Here is a 17,726-nt window from a genome sequence, read left to right as displayed (position 1 = left end):
ATAAAACCACAAACGTTTTCAACGGTTAAAAACCCAGCATTGAAAACCTCTAACTCACATATGCCAATTTTAGTAATTCATAGCTGAAAGGGGGGGAAATGAGGAGGGGTTTATTTTCATTGTAAAATATTTTTACCCAGCTTTTCTCGTGGACTGCAGAACTTGCACATAAAGCTGACAAATTACAATTTAAAATAAAGGCTGTTACCGCACTTGTATTCCCACCGATGTATTAAGAGTTTGAAAACGTTATAAAAAATACTGTTCGCACTTTCTGTGTATTCCCAGCGATGTATTAAGAGTTTGAAAATGTTATAAAAAATACTGTTCGCACTGTGTTTGGCCCCTTTCGCTGTGAAGACGTCTTCCAACCATTTATAAGCTGTGGTATCCAAAAACCCTTTTAAAGCGATGTTTTTTGCAACATTTTCAAACTCTTAATACATCGCTGGGAATACAAAGTGCGGTAACCCCCCATGGTGGACAGAAAGAACCCTCTTCGTTACCCTGTCTGTTCCTTAATCAGAGCCCAAGAAAAACATGCTTGAACTGTGTGTGTGTGTGTGTGTGTGTGTGTGTGTGTGTAACATGCCATCCAGTCACAGCTGACTTATGGCGACCCCGTAGGGTTTTCAAGGCAAGAGAGGTTCAGAGGTGGTTTGCCATTGCCTGCCTCTGCACGGACTGAGAGAGTTCTGAGAGAACTGCGACTGGCCCAAGATCACCCAGCAGGCTTCATATCGAGGAGTGGGGAATTGAACCCGGTTCTCTAGATTAGAGTCTGCCGGTCTTAAACCACACCACACTGGCTCTCTTTGAACAATGTGGCTTTACACAATTTCTGGAGCTTCTGAAGGGTCAGTGCCTCTCTTGCCACTCCATACAGAAGTCTGTTCTGTAAAACAGGGAAGGGACTTTGCTTGCAAAACCTTCCCTGCCTGCAGGCCGGTCAACTTGACCTTACCCAAATACTAGAGTGAATTATTAATTGGTTGGACTGTGAGCACCTAGAAAAGAATGCTCTGATTACTTAGAGCCAGTGTAGGTTTATCAAGAACAAGCCACGGCCGATTGTGCTTGTCTCTATTTTTAGTGGTAGACCACAGGAATGCTGTGAATGAGGTGTATCTTGATCTCACCAAAGCATTGACAAAGTCTTCTGTAAAATCCTTGCGGACGAGATGGTTAGATGTGGACTGGACGATAATCCTGTCAGATGGATTCACAGCGGATCCATTTAGAGGCAGCGTATGCATTTTCCAAATAAACCAATAAATCCTAGTTGGAACTGGCGTGTCCAGCAAGTGCGCAAATCTTAGGTGGCAGAGACCTGGCAGCAATATGTGCAACAAGGATCTCTGTATCGTAAGCTGAACCTGAGCCAGAAGTGTGATGCAGCTGCTAAAAAAGCTAAGGCAATCCTGGGGTGAGATCCAGACTAAAGTTATTCTCTGTTCTCATTGGGAACAAAGGCTCATTCCCTTTACCCCCTCCAATCATTACATGATGTGATATGCAAAGCTGCTGAGACAAATGGTGGCTTTCCGGGTAGCCTATCGGGACAAACTGAATGGGTGGGACAGGAGCTGGATTTCCTGCTGAGCCTTAAGCAAATATCCCCACCTGTTTGCAATTGTGAGGTTAGGGCGGGATCCAGCCCCAACTCCGACAACAGCCCATCAGAGATAATATATGTCAACATACCAGAGTAAGTAAAAAAAGACACTGGTCAGCTGTTCTCATGGCCTGATAGTCCATGGAGTTTATCGCTTCTGATGTAACTATTTCCAGTTATGCTGTAGGGTTGCCAGGTCCCTCTTCACCACTGGTGGGCGGTTTTTAGGGTGGAGCCTGAGGAGGGCGGGGTTTGCGGAGGGGAGGGACTTCAATGCCATAGAGTCCAATTGCCAAAGCGGCCATTTTCTCTAGGTGAACTGATCTCTATCGGCTGGAGATCAGTTGCAATAGCAGGAGATCTCCAGCTAGTACCTGAAGGTTAAGCAATCAAAAATATAACCTGTGCCAGTATTAGGAATACTTTAGAGAAGAGGCAGCGCGAAGGCTCATAAATCAACAATCCATAAAAGGTAAATACAAACTTAGAGTCTTTTATTTCTAGGCAAATCCAGCATTACTTCATGCTGTTGCCTAAACACAATAATAACACAACATAAATTTCCTATCTACCTAAGTCAACCTAACATCACAAAACATACAAGGGAAAAGAATTGCAATTCAACAACGACGCGAGAGAGTCCAAGTAATTGACATGCAAACGTGTCTGCACCCATTCTTGACTAACGCCTTGGACTTCCCTTGCCGGTATTGAGATCTTGGACTTTGCCTGAACTGTGAATGACCTTGGACTCTTCCGCTAGGGACGCTGAGCTGAGCACCACATCTCTTGGGGGAACCAAGATTCGTTCGAATCTGGGGTGTAATCCTGCACCCCTACCCGATCCACCTGGGCTTTCCATGCAGGAGTCACAGGCTTTTGATTTCACTGTTGGCAGTATTTTTCTCTATACTTGTGTGTATATATATTTGTCAACTGAAGAGACACTTCATGCCTTCAGCAAAGTTGACCGCGGTCCATACCAGTATCTGGTATTTAGCAATATAGTGTACACGGAAGTTCCATTTTAAGTATTGTTCAGAATAAATCCTGTTTCCTCAAAGAACGTGAAGGACGTGCAGATTTCCTTATTTTGTAATACAGCTTTGTGCTTGCTGCATTAAGGAGAAATACCAGGGATTCAACAGGGGAAGCTTTGCGCGCAAATCAGATGTCCGGCCAATGAGCTGTTATGATTCCCTCCTATGTAACTGGCTTATGCTGAGTCAGTCAGCTACTTGATCTGTCCGATGAGAACAGCTCTCTGGGGTTTCAGGTAGAGATTTTTTTCCCCACAGCTTCTCGTCTCCTTTCTTCTCTAATTTTGTTACATTCTTTTCATTTATGAAGTTATCAGTTTACCTTGCTTAGAATAGTTCATGAATGCATGCTCCTTTTTTTTGCAGCATTTAATTTTTTTTTTCTTATGGAAAGGTACTGCTGCCACCTTAAAATGACAACCTCCTGAGTTTAGATGACCCTGGGGTAAGAGGAAAGCAATAAGGAGAAAGTCACCCTTGAAAGAAAGACATGTCCAACCGCATCACTTGGCACTCTGCTTGCATGGTAGCAATTCTATTTTGTGCTATGCTGGAGCCATCACAGAGTCAAGGTTGTTCCACGGAGAAGACCGAGAATGCCACCATTGATCTCAAAGTGGCCCTTTCCAGAGGCATCCGGGGGGCCGATCCGGTTCACGTTGCATCTTGGGAAGCTTGCGTCAACTTCTGCTGTTTTGGAAGAAGCATATCAGGTAAAAAAAAAATTCTTGGCCATATCTATCCTGCAGATTTAAGCCGGTAGGATACACCACGCCAATGTGATGTAGTGGCTAAGAGCAGTGGTTTGGAGCGGTGGACTCTAATCTGGAGAACCAGGTTTGATTCCCCACTCCTCCACAAGAGCAGCGGAGGCTAATCTGGTGAGCCAGATTGGTTTCCCCACTCCTACACATGAAGCCAGCTGTGTGACATTGGGCTAGTCACGGTTCTCTTAGAGCTCTCTCAGCCCCACCTACCTCACAGGGTGTCTATTGTGGGGAGAGGAAGGGAAGGAGATTGTAAACCGGTTTGATTCTTCCTTAAGTGGTAGAGAAGGTGAACCGGGTTGGTTTGCCCACTCCTTCACGTGAAGCCAGCTGGGTGACCTTGGCCTAGTCACAGTTCTCTCCGAACACTCTCAGCCCCACCTACCTCACAGAGTGTCTGTTGTGGTGAAAGGAAGGGAAGGCGACTGTAAGCCGGTTTGATTCGCCTTAAAATAGGTAGAGAAAGTTGGCATATAAAAACCAACTCTCTCCTTCCTTCCTTCCTTCCTTCCTTCCTTCCTTCCTTCCTTCCTTCCTTCCTTCCTTCCTTCCTTCCTTCCTTCCTTCCTTCCTTCCTTCCTTCGCTAGAACCGGAGTTGTGCCCCCTTCCATCACATTGCAGGCCATCAGTACCCTCAGACCCAGAAAGATGGCAGATTTGCAGTGAGCTGGGAGACTATTTGAGCGCATCCTGGGGGAAACCGCAATCCAAACCTGATAGAACGCTGCATAGAGCTCACTTCCAGGCATAAAAAGTTCTAACGTAGCTAGATGAAAATGCCTTGCTGTTAAAGATGCATTTATTCTGTGTGCTTATGTTTTCCAGGCAACAAGAAGTGCAACCTAGTCATCTTTAAACCTCAAAAGAGAGGCAACTCCCCCAATTGCTACTTGTTTCACTGTCCCACTATGGAAGCCTGTCCTATGAAGCAAGCAGTTGGACTGGTAACCTACAGAACAATAAAAGGTAAATGATAAGAAAACGGTTACAAATCAGGTGATTCTCCATTGAATTCACATGAACACAAGAAGCTGTCTTATACTGAATCAGACCATTGGTCCATCAAAGTCAGTATTGTCTACTCAGACTGGCAGCAGCTTTCCAGGGTCTCAGGCAGGGGTCTTTCCCATCACCTTCTGCCTGGACCTCTTAACTGGAGATGTCGGGGTTTGAACCTGGGACCTTCTGCATACCAAGCAGATGTTCTACTACTGAGCCACAGCCCCTCCCTCTCTGGTTTTGTGTGTGTATGTGTTAAGTGCCGTCAAGTCGCTTCCGACTCATGGCGACCCTATGAATGAAAGTCCTCCAAAATGTCCTATCTTTGACAGCCTTGCTCAGATCTTGCAAATTGAAGGCTGTGGCTTCCTTTATTGAGTCAATCCATCTCTTGTTGGGTCTTTCTCTTTTCCTGCTGCCCTCAACTTTTCCTAGCATGGCTGTCTTTTCCAGTGACTTTTGTCGTCTCATGACGTGACCAAAATACGATAGCCTCAGTTTAGTCATTTTAGCTTCTAGGGTCAGTTCAGGCTTGATTTGAACCCACTGATTTGTTTTTTTGTTTTTGTTTTTTGGGCAGTCCACGGAATCCGTAACACTCTCCTCCAACACCACATTTCAAAGGAATCTATTTTCTTCCTATCAGCTTTCTTCACTGTCCAGCTTTCACACCCATACATAGTAATAGGGAATACAATGGCATGAATTAATCTAGTCTTGGTGGCCAGCTCCTTCATGGCTTCCCTTCCAAGTCTCAATCTCCTTCTGATTTCTTGGCTGCAATCTCCCTTTTGGTTGATGGTGGAGCCAAGGAATAGAAAGTCTTGAACAATTTCAATTTCCTCATTGTCAACCTTAAAGTTGTGTAATTCTCCTGTAGTCATTACTTTTGTTTTCTTGATGTTCAGCTGTAGTCCTGCTTTGGCACTTTCTCTTTTAACTTTCAGCAGTAGTCGTTTCAAATTTTCACTATTTTCTGCCAATAATGTAGTGTCATCAGCATATCTCAAATTATTAATGTTCCTCCTTCCAACTTTCACTCCACCTTCATCTAAATCTAATCCAGCTTTCCTAATTATATGTTCTACATATGTTCTGGTTATATGTTCTGGTTTTACTTATTTAAATGTTCTGGTTTTACTTATTTTTTTTTAAAAAAAACACTTCTTCAACTAAGGCCTGTTGCTAGGGTTGCCAGGTCCAGGTTGGGAAATACCTGGATATGTGGGGGAGGGGTGGAGCCTGAGGAGGGCAGGGTTTGGGGAGGCGAGGGACTTCAGTGTGGTATAATGCCATAGAGACTACCTTCCAAAGCAGCCATTTTCTCCAGGTGAACTGATCTCTGACGCTTGGAGATCAGTTGTAATCCCAGGAGATCTCCAGCCACCACCTGGAGGTTGGCAACCCTACCTGTTGTAGAGGCTTACAAAATAAATAAGTGACACCATAAAATCCATTTAAAAGTCTGCCAAAATGCTGAAAGCAAACTTAAATCATTTCAGCCTTTTCCTAGAATTCCTAAACCACATTCCTGATCTGGAAAATCTTTGCACATCTTTGAGCATCATCTAGTTTCCCAATGTTTGCTGAGATTTCTTAAACGGGTTTTCCCTACTAGATCACATCCTTCTTTTCTCTGGCCCTGCAGCTTTTTTTGAGTTTTGCACGCTGAACTGTCATTTCGGAAGTGACTGCGAAGCTGGCCCATACCGTCTTAAGAGCCCCTTTAACGCTACCTTTTGTGTTTACTCCACCCTCGCCCCGAAGAATCCCCTCAAGGAACCATGCAAAATTCACAGCCGTGCATTAGCTATGCAAACGGAGATTGGTAATGGAAGGAATAAAGGAGCAGGCGAGTGGGGGGGATTTATCCTTTTGCTTCGGGACTGTGAACAAGCATTTTAAAGGTCGCATTTGAAAAAACAGCTTTGAGCTAGCATTAAACCTGACCCTGCATAAATGGCCTCAAACCACTTATTTTACAGCTTTGTGGTGTCTAAGAAAAAACTGCACATTTGCCGTGTGAATTCATTGTCTCATGCCTGTCCATCAGTCATCTGACAGTTTGATTTGTTCTAATAGTCACTCCATCAAAGAATTTTCAGTCAACTTAAATAAATTTTAAGTTAGCAGCCTAATGCAGTAAAGGAGTTAAGCTGCTCAAAAATGATGGCTGCAGAGGAGAAAACATGTTGTTTCTACAGCAGCGCTCTTAAAAGTCCACAATATTCTTAGCTCACTTGAGATTTTGCTGATCGTCAGTCGCAGGGATCTGTGAACAGCTAGATTCAAGTCCGGTAGCACTCCATAGACGAACAAGATTTTCAGGGTTTAAGGTTTCAAGAGTCAAAGCTCCCTTTGTCAGATACGAGTTGGAATGGAGATCTGAGTCTTCGTATCCCAGTCAGAAGGTGAGAGGGTGTTGTAAGGAAGGAACGCAGGATACAAAGGTATACATTGCATATTTTATCAGCTTGATTAGAGCAGAGGGGAATTGCTTGGGGGCGGAAAATTAGCAACTGTGATGAAATAAAAATCTTATGTCCTTGTTCAGCCGGGGGGTGTCCGTTGTTCTGAACTTGTGCATGAATTCAAGTTCAGCAGTCTCACATTGTAATCTCCCCTCGAAGCATTTGTATTTGAGGACTGCCACTCCTAGATCAGCAGTGGAGTGACCGGGAAGATTAAAATGCCCCCTCACTTTTGTGAGCGTTGTGGTTTTTAATGTCAGATCTATGCTCATTTATTCTTTTGCATGCGTACTGATCTGTTTGTCCAGTGTAGAGAGTGGAAGGGCAATGTTGACGTTTGGTGGCATATATAACATTAAAAGATGAACAAGTGAATGAACCCGAGATGTGGCAGGTGTTGTTAGGTCCAGTTATTGTGTTGTCAGAGTGGATATGGGAGCAGGGCTGGCATCTTGGTTTGTTGCAGGCTTTGGTCCCAGAGTCCGTGTCCATGTTAGGAAGGGTATTGCTGTGGGTGAGAAGTTGTTTAAGGTTAGGAGGCTGACTGATGGGTAAGAAAAGGTTTGCCTCCCAGCACCTGTGAGAAAGGAGTATCGTTGTCCATCATAGGTTGTCGGTCATTAATGATGCATTGAATCAGTTTGAGCTGAGAGCTGTATGTGACTGTGTGTGTGTTAAGTGCCATCAAGTCGCTTCCGACTCATGGCGACCCTATGAATCAATGTCCTCCAAAATGTCCTATTTTTGACAGCCTTGCTCAGATCTTGCAAATTGAGAGGTGTGGCTTCCTTTATTGAGTCAATCCACCTCTTGTTGGGTCTTTCTCTTTTCCTGCTGCCCTCAACTTTTCCTAGCATGACTGTCTTTTCTAGTGACTCTTGTCTTTTCATAATGTGATCAAAATACAATAGTCTCAGTTTAGTCATTTTAGCTTCTAGGGTCAGTTTAGGCTTGATTTGATCTATAACCCACTGATCTGTTTTTTTGGCAGTCCATGGTATCCGTAACACTCTCCTCCAACACCACATTTCAAAGGAATCTACTTTCTTCCTGTCCGCTTTCTTCAATGTCCAGCTTTCACACCCATACATAGTAATAGGGAATACGATGGCATGAATTAATCTAGTCTTGGTGGCCAGTGACACATCCTTACACTTCAGAATCTTTTCTAGCTCCTTCATGGCTGCCCTTCCCAGTCTCAGTCTCCTTCTGATTTCTCGGCTGCAGTCTCCCTTTTGGTTGACGATGGAGCCAAGGAATAGAAAGCCTTCAACAATTTCAATTTCCTCATTGTCAACCTTAAAGTTGTGTAATTCTCCTGTAGTCATTACTTTTGTCTTCTTGATGTTCAGCCATAGTCCTGATGTCAGCTGTAGTCCTGTATGTGACTACCAGTAGTGTTCTGTTGTTGTTTCTTTGGGGCCTATCTTGTAGCAGGTTATCCCTTGCTATCATTCTGGCTTTGTTGATCTGTTTCCTTACTACCTCAGGTGGGTACTGACATTCCAAAAATGTCTTTTGTAGATCCTAAAGGTGAGAATCTCTGTCTGAGGGGTTGGAACAGATGCGCCTGTAGTGTAGAGCTTGGGTTGTTTAGTGTGTTTAGGATGCTGACTGGAGATGTGTAGATATCTCTTTGCAATCAGTAGGTTTCTGGTACGAGGTAGTTTTTATCCTTCCATTATGTATTTGTACAGTGGCGTCTAGAAAATGTATTTCTCATGTGGATTGGTTCACGGTCAGGTTAAAGATGGGTTGGCAGTTGCTGAAGGCCTCCTGAATTTTCTCCGGTGCGTCTTTCCCATGTGTTCAAATGATGCAAATGGCATCAATAAATCTCAGGTACAAGAGGGATGTTACTGGATGGTTAACAGCCTCCCCAGAATAGCTCAAGCTAATGATAATAGGGTGGGGCTGTGGCTCAGTGGTAGAGCCTCTGCTTGGCATGCAGAAGGTCCCAGGTTCAATCCCCGGCATCTCCACTTAAAGGGACTAGGCAAGTAGGTGATGTGAAAGACCCCTGCCTGAGACCCTGGAGAGCCGCTGCCAGTCTGAGTAGACAGTACTGACTTTGATGGACCAAGGGACGGATTCAGTATAAGGCAGCTTCATGTGTTCATCCCGAAAAAAAATAAAAAGCAATCCTGCATCTCTTTAAAAATGAAATCTGTTTGTTTTTAGTGTATTGTCAGACTTTTAAAATTTATTTCATAAATTAAATTGTGCCCTAAGCATGAAGTATGTCCTCAGTTGGCTAATATAATGTATTAATGGGTACCAAGAAATAAATTGTAAACAGTGAGATCTAAAGGCCTGGGAATGCAGAAGGCCAGGCTGTGGCCATTTATGCATGGGAGGTTTTCCTTGGATTTGCCGCTCTCTAGATGCACATTTTCCCCCATCCAAATTCTCAGAACTCTGCATGGGGGCTTGTTTTTGAGTTTTGAGAATTTAGTGGGGGAAATGTGCCTCTAGAGAGCAGCAAATCCAAGGTAAACCTCCCATGCATAAATGGCCTATAACATTTCCGTGTAACACACACAGGTATAAAAGGTAAGCACAGTAACCATTCTCTATAGAGGTAGGTGACAGTAATAGCTGTCTTGGTTTTGCTAAGCAAATTCAACATCTTGGAGGTGGGGTGGGGATTTTTTCTCTTCAAAGCAAGACTAATATCTGTTCAGTGATTCCATGCTGTAGTCTGCCTTTAAGGTTCTTCTGCTGAGTGATATCATTCAGGTCTACCTTAGATTTAGAACCTCTTGGCCAGTGTGGTGTAGTGGTTAAGAGTGGTGGTTTGGAGCGGTGGAGTCTGATCTGGAGAACCGGGTTTGATTCCCCACTCCTCCACATGAGCGGCGGAGGCTAATCTGGTGAACTGGATTTGTTTCCCCATTCCTACACATGAAGCCAGCTGGGTGACCTTGGGCTAGTCACACTCTCTCAGCCCCACCTACCTCACAGGCTGTCTGTTGTGGGGAGGGGAAGGGAAGGGAATTGTAAGCCGGTTTGAGTCTCCCTTAAGTGGTAGAGAAAATCGGCATATAAAAATCAACTCTTCTTCTTGGAGTATAAGGATTTGCTTGCCGAGTTACACTGTAAGAGAATTTCTTTCTTTTCTGTTTTTAGATGCAGAGGTTCCAAAACCAACTTCTTCCCTAAACAAGTCCCCGGATTTAATTGTGAACGGGAGCTTTGTGTCTCCGAAAGCTGTTGCGCTTGACACTTCTGGCCCAACAACTCCTCCAACTGCGTTGGGTCCTTCTCAAAAGGTTCTCACCCCAAAGATGATGAAAACACTCTTGGGCCAGGTAGAGAAACCTGTAGATAAGATTCACAGGCACTCCCACCCCCCAGAAGGCGAAGGGACAAATGCTTCAGAAAGGTCAGATTCTCTGCCAACACATCAAACCATTCATTCGCTGACCCCAACTAATACTCCTCAGAACCTACTTCCCAATACACTATCCACTGTTAAACTACCTGCTGTTACGCCTTCCACCGAGACAAGGTCTGTGTTCACTGTACCTCCGAGCAATGCATCAAGCACGGGACATGCCACAGCTGACTATATGAATACATATGGGGCAACTGTGAGTCCGAGGCGAAGCAGCCCTGCTCCTCAGCCAACGGCCACTTCCCAAGCGAAAGCCAGCATCCTCAGCCTTCCACCTCCCAGTCTGTCTAAGAGGGTTTCCTCACCTGCGTTACCTGAGGCCCATCTTAGTCATGGACAACTGAGTGGGGACAGAGATGCTCTTAATGGAGCTCCAGGTGAGAAGTACACTCCCTACTGGGGCGACAAAAGCGTCCTCCTAGCCGCGTTGCTTTTCGGAGTGATATTTTTGCTCTTGGCTCAAGTGGTGATCGGCCGGAAATTGCTGGAATCTCTACGGCACAGGCGCTACTCTCGGCTGGACTACTTGATCAACGGCATGTATGCCAACACATGATGGGTGAAGTGCGAAGAGACGTCATGTGGATTTAGCTAAGCCTTTTGAAGTCTTGACAGAATAAAAGAAGGACTGACCTCATCATGGTAGTGGAGGAGATACAATCATAGAGTTGGAAGGGACCACCAGGGTCATCTAGTCCAAACCCCTGCACAATGCAGGAAATCCACAACTACCTCCCCCACACACCCCATTGACCCCTACTCTGTGCCCAGAAGATGCCCAAGATGCCCTCCCTCATCTGCTTAAGGTAATAGAATCAGCATTGCTGACAGATGGCCATCTAACCTCTTCTTAAAAACCTCCAGGGAAGGAGAGCTTTCCACCTCCCGAGGAAGCCTGTTCCACTGAGGAACCCCTCTAACTGTTAGAAAATTCTTCCTAATGTTTAGACTGAAACTCTTTTGATTTAATTTCAACCCGTTGGTTCTGGTCCGACCTTCTGGGGCAACAGAAGACTACTCGGCACCCTCCTCTATATGACAGCCCTTCAAGTACTTGAAGATGGTTATCATACTACCTCTCAGTGATGTTCTCTCTTTTAGGGCGAAAGCAACTTTTATGAGAAAATAGTAGCCCTGGGTAGCTTTCCAATTTAACTTGTGGTCCTGAGGTCACTGCAGCAGGCATTCCCCTTAACCTGGTCAACATATCTGGCTCCTAGTGGCAGGGAATTACACAATATCAGGACATGTGCTAATTTGTACTAGATGGGGATGGAGGAAGTTGGCACGGAGCTGTCCTGGTTGGCAACAGTCCCCACCCACCCCCCACCCCTCATTTCTTGTAATGTTTAATGCTGTCCTAAGGGCGTTGTTTCTACATTTTTGACTCAGAAGTGATTTCACTGTGATTTGCTGTACTGAGCACGCTTTCAAAGTAAGTTCTAAATGGGTTTAGACAATAATTTTCTCTCTCTAAAAAAATGATTGTCAGTCTCTTTTAACAATAGTCTACTGCTGACCTTTGTAATTAGGGTTGAAAACCAACACAGTGTATTTGGAGCTTGTCACTCCTGCCTCCTGTTTTTTGTTACAATTACTTGTTCAAATTTCCATTGTGCCCAGTTGCACATCCCCAGTTGCACATCCCCAAAGAATATCACGTCTTGTCTAGTTGCACTGAGACTCATACTTAGCGAATGTTCAAAACTACAGTTGATTCTGTGGCAGCCTCCCATTATAGAGCTTTAGAGGATAAAGTAGTATGGTTTCCAGACCACTTTATTGAGCAGTCACTTTTTTATAGCAAGGAAGCATTTCCCGATATGTAGGCTAGATTTGCTCTGCTGCAAAAAAATTTGCTCTGTTGGGAAATACCTGGAGATTTTGGGGGTGGAGCCTGGAGAGGGTAAGGGTTTTGGGGAGGGGAGGGACCTCAATGGGGTGTAATGCCATAGAGTCCACCTTCCAAAGCTGCCATTTTCTCCAAGTGAACTGATCTCTGTTGCCTGGAGATAAGTCGTAATAGCAGGAGATCTCCAGCTGCCACCTGGAGGCTGGCAACCCTAGTTCCAGCCAATGAGGGTGTACTACCAGTCTAGAACTTGATCTGTCTGCAACTACAGTCTGCATGCCCCCCATGAATCCACCACCCCTTTGGATTCATCTCAATATCATTTTGTTTCCTTCTAAAGCCTCCCCCCGATCCTTTAGTTGGGTGCTTGCCTGGCCCAAGGAGACTTAGGTGGACAACACAGCTCCAAGACAACCAAGCCCAATCCTTGGTGAAGGATGACTTGTGGTCCCAATGCCAAGAACTACTGCGGGAAGGCTTGGATGCAGTGAAGAAGAAGGAGAAGAGTTACTTTTTATATGCCAACTTTCTCTACCACTTAAGGGAGACTCAAATCGGCTTACAATCACCTTCCCCACCTCACAACAGACGCCCTGTGAGGTAGGTGGGGCTGAGAGAGCTCTAAGAGAGCTGTAACTTGCCCAAGGTCACCCAGCTGGTTTCATGTGAAGGAGTGGGGAATCAAACCCGGTTCTCCAGATCAGAGCCCACCGCTCCAAACCACCGATCTTAACCACTACACCATGCTGGCTCAAGTATTAAGTATTTTGAAGATATAGCACACCTTCTTAAACCTCTGTTCTCCAGTGACAGACCTTTCAAAATTACCACTCACTCTAGTAGAGGGTGGTTTGATCAGGAATGTAGAACCGCCAGGAATGAGTGAATTTATTATACCCAACAGATCTGCCTTCATAAGAAAGGAAAATCTGTAAGCCATCTTGTCTCGCTAAGATCAGCATATAAGAAGCTCCTCAGATAGAAAAAGTCTGACCACACTAAATTACAGTGGCAGGAACTAGGATTGGCAGTACTACTAATATATTTATTTCTGTAGCACCTCAGCTGGTCAGCCAGACTGTCAGTTTTTCACACACCTTTTTGGAAAGGCTAGCAAGGATTCCAGTTGAGCTGTTGCAAAGTTTCCCCCCCAAGTTATAGTAAGATATAAAACGAATAAATAAATGAGTTGGAGCCTAGAGACGGGCTGTTAGGATTGTTTTTAACTTTTTCAATGTGATACTGCTCAAGGCCATTGGGTCGCAGGAGTAGTTAAGAACATAAGAAAGGCCCTGCTGGATCAGACCACGGCCCATCAAGTCCAGCAGTCTGCTCACACAGTGGCCAACCAGGTGCCTCCAAGAAGCTCACAAACAAGACGACTGCAGCAGCACCATCCTGCCCGTGTTCCACCGCACCCAAAATAATAGGCATGCTCCTCTGATACTAGAGAGAATAGGTATGCAGCATGACTAGTATCCATTTTAACTAATAGCCATGAATACCCCTTTCCTCCATGAAAATTTAATAGTTCAATTTAAGTTAATCTAAGATTCCCAGCTGGTCAGGAAAACAGCAGGTTCCTCCCCATAGTTGGGGGGGGGGGAAGCATTATGGCCTGCCAGCATTGTCAAAAGTTAAAGGTGCAGCAGCAACAACTGGTAAAAAGTTGGCAACCCAACCAAGGGTTGCTTCTTATTAAGTAATTTCTGAATTGGGTCTGTATTGGGTGTATTTGTAAATCAGGGAAAGCCTGCTTCTGTTAGAAGAAAATTTTAGAAAACATATGTGCTATTCTGCTAGCAAGGACATTTTTCACAGCTAATTAGGTGATAAATTTAAGATTTTTGTTTGTTTTTTTAAATCTGTTAAAGTAGACAGAAACCAGCCAGAAAGAGTGCAATGCTTTAAGTGAACACAAGAGAGCAGCAGAAGTCTGACTGACGACCACAGATGTTAACTGTTTTAACATGGCAATATTGTGTGGATTTTTTTTTTATCTGCCTTTTAGGGCCATGTCCAGAATTAGATGTATATCATACCCATTATCAAAACACTGTTAAAGAGAAAAAGAAGACGAGTTGGTTTTTATATGCCAACTTTCTCTGCCACTTAAGGGAGTCTCAAACCGGCTCACAATCATCTTCCTTTCCCCTCCCCTCAACAGACAACCTGTGAGGTAGGTGGGGCGGAGAGAGCTCTAACAGAGCTGTAACTTGCCCAAGGCCACCCAGCTGGCTTTGTGCGTCGGAGTGGGGAAACAAATCCGGTTCACCAGATTAGCCTCCGCTGCTCACGAGGAGGAGTGGGGAATCAAACCCAGTTCTCCAGATCAGACTCCACCGCTCCAAACCACCGCTCTTAACCACATCATTGTTTTCAGTTTTCATTTGCTTTCCAAATATGCTGCCGCTATTATACAGCTCCTCTTCAAATACTACTTTCTTTTGTTTACTACAACGTTTTTGTTTTCTGATTTCAACTTCCCCCCCCCCAAGGGGGCAAAAATTAAGATACATGTGCGAAGGTGACATATGGTAGAGCAATTTTCAGTTCATTCTCTCCCTCTCTCTTCTATGTATCAGGTATATTTTATAAATGTCCTCGCTTCCTTTTTGAGGGCTTCTGATTGCCCCAGCCCTAAACTGGGCTCGATACATGTCCCGCTACTCTTATACGCGGATGACACTGTGGTCCTTTCCCCTACGAGTGTGGGCCTGAGACAGTTACTAAGGGGGCAGAACCATGTTCCTCTCCATAGTTTCAACATTTCTGGAAATTATCCATCTCTACCCCTAACTTTTCCACCCTAATGGCGAACTCTAAGCTAACCTGGGACTTACAATGAAAGACTTCGGCCTCTAGCAGGAGCAGTTGCAGAGACAGAATGAAGTCACTTTGCAGATCCAGGAGAGGAAGTTATTGCTGAATAAGCCCTAGCCAAGCATTCCCCCTCCATCAGAGACCAGGAGGAAACTTCTAAGACGAACATAGTCTATACCAGGGCTTCTTAAACTTTTTCCACTCGCAACCCCTTTTTGCCCGAGAATTTTTTACATGAACCCAGGTGTATATAGGTATATCAAACATTTACTGATAATAAATCATAAAGAAATTTATTTTAAAACAATTTTTGGTATACATATAATTTTACCGTTTACGGTTGCCAAATTTTTCACGACCCCCCCATTCAGTTACGTGACCCCATATGGGGTCGTGACCCACAGTTTAAGAAGCTTTGGTCTAGAGGCCGCCACCACCCCCCTTTGTGGAAATGAATTCCATACATTAGTGTCTCTTCTGGTTTGGCCTCCTCTCTCTGACCTTCATGAACTCTAAACCAGATGGCCAGGCACCAGAAAAAATAGATCAGAAGGTTTTTCGATATTATTGACTGTTGCTAATTTTTCAAAATTAACTGATTTTTTTTTCAGTTCAAGCTTTAATTGTGTCAGTATCCAAATGTACGTCCCTATGAAGAGGCTAGCGAGCCAGCGTGGTGTGGTAGTTAAGAGCAGCAGACTCTAATCTAGAGAACTGGGTTCGATTCCCACTCTTCCACATGAAGCCTGCTTGGTGACCTTGGGCCAGTCACAGTTCTCTCAGCCCACACGGAGGCAGGCAATGGCAAACCACCTCTGAATGTCTCTTTCCTAGAAAACCCATAAGTGACTCGACGGCACTTTCTACCACACGAGGAGTCTAAGGATAGGATATAAGTGTTAAGAGAGTTGAAGATCACATTATTTTATCTATTTAGTGTCTTTTTAACCTGCATTTTGCATATGATGGAGACCCAAAGTGGCTTAAAGCACAGTATAACAACAAATGAAAAATGCACAGCGCACCCTGGGCCACCAGGTTAGTCTATTAAGGCTAACAGGCCCAGAGGCCTTGCATAAGGAATTGCTTCCCTTGGCCATGCCCAGCCTTTACATACCTTTATCTTGACTCTGGACTCAGTTCAAGAAATACAGGGTGGAGTAGTGGTTAGAGTGTTGGACTAGGATCTGGGAGACCCAGTTTTGAATCCCAGCTCTGCCATGAAAGCTTGCTGAGTTACCTTTCTCCAGTCGCACACACTCAACCAAACCTACCTGACAGGTTTATTGTAATGAGGATAAAACGGAGGAGGAGAGAATGATACTGTAAGCTCCCCGGGGAGAAAAGTGGGATATAAATATCTAAAATTTAGATGAACAAATAATGATGCGCTACTGTTGAGAGAGTCGAAAATTGGAGTCCACTGCATTCTGTTAGGATTCGCTGTGAAGGACTGGTCCCCTCGCGTAGGAGAGGACTTCACACAGCCAGAATTTCCCAGTGTTGCTCCTGCTCCATCCTAGGAGCATGCTTCTCCGTACGTAAGAAGTCCTGTTGGCTGCAGTGTCTACCCTCAGCCCACTATAATCTTTGGCAATGTTAGGGCAATGTTTCAAAAGCCTGCCGTACCTGTTTGACCACAAGTGACACAAGACAACTGGTATGCCTCTTATCATTCTACTTCATTGAACTATTTGTTATATTGTTAAACATTGTCTTCTGGAATGGTTTGCAGCAGCTGAGGTTTAATGCCCGGGGTTGTTTGCAGGCATTTTACATAGGGTGGCCAGATCCCTCTTTGCCATGGGTGGGAGCTTTTGGGGACGGACCCTGAGAGGGGCGGGGTTTGGGGAGTGGAGGGACTTCAATGCCTTAGAGTCCAATTGCCAAAGCGGCCGTTTTCTCTAGGGGAACTGATCTCTATCGGCTGGAGATCAGTTGTAATAGCAGGAGCTCTCCAGCTATTACCTGGAAGTTGGCAACCCTGATTTTACATAACTGAAAAGAAGCCATGGCCCTGTTCTGTGGCTTCAAACATAAAAGGCAAGGGAAACAGGAGGAGAGGAGGAAAGAGATGGAGCTGGGAGGTCAGTCTGACAATGTCAGGACTGAGGCAAGTTGAGAGGCAGTTATACAGAATTCAGGCTGGGCAGCTCTTCCCTTGCTGATGTTTGCTTATTTATTTATTAGGATTGTTTGACACCCATTCCCGACTTTTGGTCGATCTCAGAGTGGCTCTCATCATATTAAATGCAATTAAAATCCAACAATTTCAATTTAAAACCCTAGAAACGCTTGAAAATTCCCAAGGTGCCCTAATACCATGTCACAGAACCCTGGTGGGGATCTCCACAGAGGGAAGAAAGGAACAAGGAAACAAATACTCTCATTAGATGGGGTGGGCATTACAAAACGAGGATAGATAAGTAAAAAGGACTAGTAAAAAGGACTAGATAAGTAAAAAGAAGTAAAAAGGACTGGCTTCGTGCGTAGGAGCGGGGAAACAAATCCAGTTCACCAGATTAGCCTCCGCCGCTCATGTGGAGGAGTGGGGAATCAAACCCAGTTCTCCAGATCAGAGTCCACTGCTTCAAACCACTACACCACGCTGGCAGGGACAAAGGCAGGATATAACTGAATTAAATAAATGAATGTATTAACAGGGATGACTGTCCCCTGCCCAGCTTTAATTGAAGATTGTCTATCGGCGCAAACGAAGCTGGATTGAAGCGAGTCGGGGCGGATACGTCATTCCAGAACC

The 17,726-nt window shown here is 44.7% G+C and overlaps 1 protein-coding gene across 1 annotated transcript; it reads left to right on the top strand.

The window, feature by feature from the left end:
• The first annotated feature begins 3,145 nt into the window (after positions 1–3,145).
• Positions 3,146–10,848, top strand: MANSC1 (MANSC domain containing 1). Its single transcript, XM_056862309.1, has 3 exons — positions 3,146–3,368; positions 4,249–4,389; positions 10,023–10,848. Exons 1-3 carry the CDS (start codon positions 3,146–3,148, stop codon positions 10,844–10,846), a joined length of 1,188 nt encoding a protein of 395 aa, XP_056718287.1. The 3' UTR covers positions 10,847–10,848.
• The last annotated feature ends 6,878 nt before the right edge of the window (positions 10,849–17,726 follow it).

The sequence above is a fragment of the Euleptes europaea genome, chromosome 17 (assembly GCF_029931775.1).
Source record: "Euleptes europaea isolate rEulEur1 chromosome 17, rEulEur1.hap1, whole genome shotgun sequence".
NCBI lineage: Eukaryota > Metazoa > Chordata > Lepidosauria > Squamata > Sphaerodactylidae > Euleptes > Euleptes europaea.
This window is presented reverse-complemented; position numbering and strand designations above follow the sequence as displayed.